At 43.3% G+C, this 3,287-nt stretch overlaps 1 protein-coding gene across 1 annotated transcript; it reads left to right on the plus strand.

The window, feature by feature from the left end:
* Positions 1-557: 557 nt before the first annotated feature.
* Positions 558-1,798, plus strand: PPTG_09755 (hypothetical protein). Its single transcript, XM_008905543.1, has one exon. The coding sequence runs from the start codon at positions 634-636 to the stop codon at positions 1,507-1,509; it is 876 nt and encodes a 291-aa protein (XP_008903791.1). The 5' UTR covers positions 558-633; the 3' UTR covers positions 1,510-1,798.
* Positions 1,799-3,287: the final 1,489 nt, after the last annotated feature.

Raw genomic sequence — 3,287 nt, forward strand, 5'->3', positions numbered from 1 at the left:
TCGAGTTCGCGATTTCCCGTGGCAGCGATTCACACTGTCTCGATTACCGAATATTCTCGCATCGTACACCGGGCACTATTTAGCTGTACCCTCATTACGGCAGAAGGTTATCATTTACTTATGATGATTACAACTAGCCTTTTGCCACTACTAACAGCTCCGTTGTGGGCACAGCCAATTCTATCTCGTACAAAGTCATCGTTGATCTCGACACTTGTATATATGCATTCGATGACATGCTTAGAAACGTGTGTATTTTTATCTGCCTGTATAAATTAAACTGACCGGTAGTGTTTGGAGGTCACGTGACTCGCGATGACATCGAAAACACATGTACACAATGTAATCAATGTTTATGTGAGCCTGGATACATAGTTGCACCATACATGTTTTCCACTCACGAAAAAGTTGGTTGCTGCCGATTTCATAATCACGTGACTCGTGATGACAGCGTGGACATATTGGCCGCGTGACTAATCAACGTGTCCCTTGTGCTTGATTACTTGATTCGTCACCTCAAACTTCTTTTTGGCACCACTGTTCTCATTTATACGTCACTTCGTTTTTGCCAAGATCATACAAACTTCCCCATCAACAATCTTCCACTCTCCATCTAAATCGGCGACAACTCTCATGAATCGAATCAACGAGATTACCAACAGAAAGCAATGGGATGACACGAACCCTGCAAGCCCCAAGCGCATTAGGCGTACTGGCGGGTTTGGCCATGGAATCGGTCAGTCGACCAACGTACCACTCAAGAGAGGGATGGATCATGTCGAGATTCTTGAATTGATACGCCTTGGACAAGATATTCACCGCCAGAAATGCCGAGAAAATCAGAGACGATTTCGCAAAAAGCAGAACGACTGGATCGCTGACATGGAGAAGATAAATGAGCAGCTACGTGTTGAGGTTAATACGCTGACGAAGCGCCACCAAACAGTCACTTCAAAGATTCTAGGGGAGAATAACATTTGGGTGGTGGTGACGCAGTTTTTCCGACTCTTCCGTCATGGCCTCGCCCTCGGACCAAATCAAACAACAGATTTTAATCAGCAGATGGACTTCATTGAAGAGAGTATGACCCCGGACGTGGCAACAAATGTTGGGTTCGGACCAGAGTCGATGATAAGCAGTTGGAGGTTTCTGCAATGGTTCGACGACGTCTACGTTGAGCTTGAAGGCTTACGGGGTGGCGATACAGTCCTGACTGCAATCACGAAAACGAATGCAACTATCACCACTGAAACGCTGCGGAATTTGTTTCCCCGCGAATTAAACTCAGAACAAGGTAGCTGTTCTGCAATCGCGGATAGACTTATTGGAAAACGAGTTGTCCTGCATGGATCGACGGCTTTCATTTGGGATCGCACAAGCGGCCGCGTCGTGAGTGTGTTGGCTCAAAGCAATATGCTCACACCTATGCTGCACTTGTTGGGAAACTTGGAGGATGTGTCCGGTGTGTTTGAAAATGCGCTCATTCGTATAAATTGCCAGGCTAAATGATTATAGGCACGCTGCATTCCCCCTTTTTGCGGTTCTTTTTTATTGGAGCCTTTTTAATGCATGAAAACGCGAGACGATGCTTTGTATGTTTCTATGAAAATATGTGAGACCCATTGGATTCTGAGGTCAGTATTGGCGTTCGTATCAGAGTGTGTACTTGGCGACTTATCGAGTAGCTCATCTTCAGAGGCTACTGTTAGCTCGAGCGATAGTGGCTATCGTGTAATATTACTACGGATTGGTTTTTTTTTTTTTTTTTTGTAGCACAGATAGTACCAAAAGATCGATTTTAAAATCGGTCTTTATCGGCTCATCGCTTTTAAAACCATTGTGATTTGTGTTCTAGATTCGAATTTGAGAATGAAGCAAAGATGACGCCGACCTACGACCTACCTGGCCATGAGGAAGCAACTGAAAATAGAAGAAATATATACTCCGGCATGGGCTGATAGGTTAACATTACAGATTATATACGTAACGAAGACGTTATAGGTTATAGATACGTTTTGGACCGTCCGTTACGTTTGATGGATCGATATTGTGAGTTCTACTCAAAATTTCCATGAACGGTTCTTTGAATGAACCGCCCCCAAATCGCCCAGCGTATACATCTTCGTATACTGAGCCGTTTAAGTACGAAATAAGATCTTGGCATGTGGCATGAACAGGCTTGGTGGGTTCTACTAATAATGACTTGGATTTGTATGTGAGCGATTGTCCTCCCACGACTCAAACAGACCCAAATCGGCAAATTTGGACGGAATTTACAATATCTGTTGGGTCTGAATGGACTCTGAATTTTAATCCAGAGAAACGTCTACGTGAAAAATTTGATGAAATTGTAAGGCGACCCCTGTGAGCGATGAGGAAGGGATATTATGACATACCGTCATTCGGCTACTCCATTAATATATGGCTGTGATGTCTGGTCGAACTAGTCACATCTGAATGTGAGCATCCATCTTAAACAATTATATCGTCGGCAAGTTTTTTTCTCGATTTGGTCAACGATTCACAAGTGCCGCCATAGCGTACAAGCTGGAATCCGAAAAGCGATCGATGCTGCCAGCATGCACTGAGAGTATATCTGAGTATGTCACCAGCGCGATATCTATCTCAATACGCTGAGTCCTTACTTAAAAGTAATCTTTCTTTGCTTCTTGTGTTGATGCATTTCATACACCGGGGTATCAGGTTGTGTTCACTTCATGTAACTAATGGTGTATTCTCTGGATTTATGTCCTGACTTTAGGAGGCGAGTCATTCTAACCCAAAACTACTGTAGAATTTTATACTCAGAAACCCAAATTTACTCAAACCTTGCAAGAAATTTCTGTTGACTTTGAAACTACTGTTATATAATATTTCCACAGGATAGTCGTAATTTAATGGATATCCCTCCTGATATTAGATGCACGTGATTTCTGCTCGTATCTGAAGCAACATCCTTAATTTAACCAAGTATGTCATACCTTGATACCTCATTCCAGCAGCACAACTCATGCAAAACACGTGAATGTTGCTTGTGGCGGCCAAGCGAAACATCATCGGTAAATTACGGAAGACGAAAGTAATTTATTATGATGAATGGCGCAAATAGCTATGCGGTGAAAACTCGACGGGGCCCAAAAGGGTATAGTGAAAGCGGATAATACACACTATTAACCTACCTCGTTGTTGTAGCCCGCTTGCTTCTTAATTTATAATTCTCCGCCATAAGCCCTCTCTCTCTCTCTCTCTCTCTCTCTCTCTCTCTCTCTCTCTCTCTCTCTCTCTCT

Source organism: Phytophthora parasitica (genome assembly GCF_000247585.1).
Source record: "Phytophthora parasitica INRA-310 unplaced genomic scaffold supercont2.21, whole genome shotgun sequence".
Lineage (NCBI taxonomy): Eukaryota > Oomycota > Peronosporomycetes > Peronosporales > Peronosporaceae > Phytophthora > Phytophthora nicotianae.

Excerpts from the sequence above, each read along its gene's own strand:
- PPTG_09755 (XM_008905543.1), top strand. The coding sequence starts at position 634 with ATGAATCGAATCAACGAGATTACCAACAGAAAGCAATGGGATGACACG.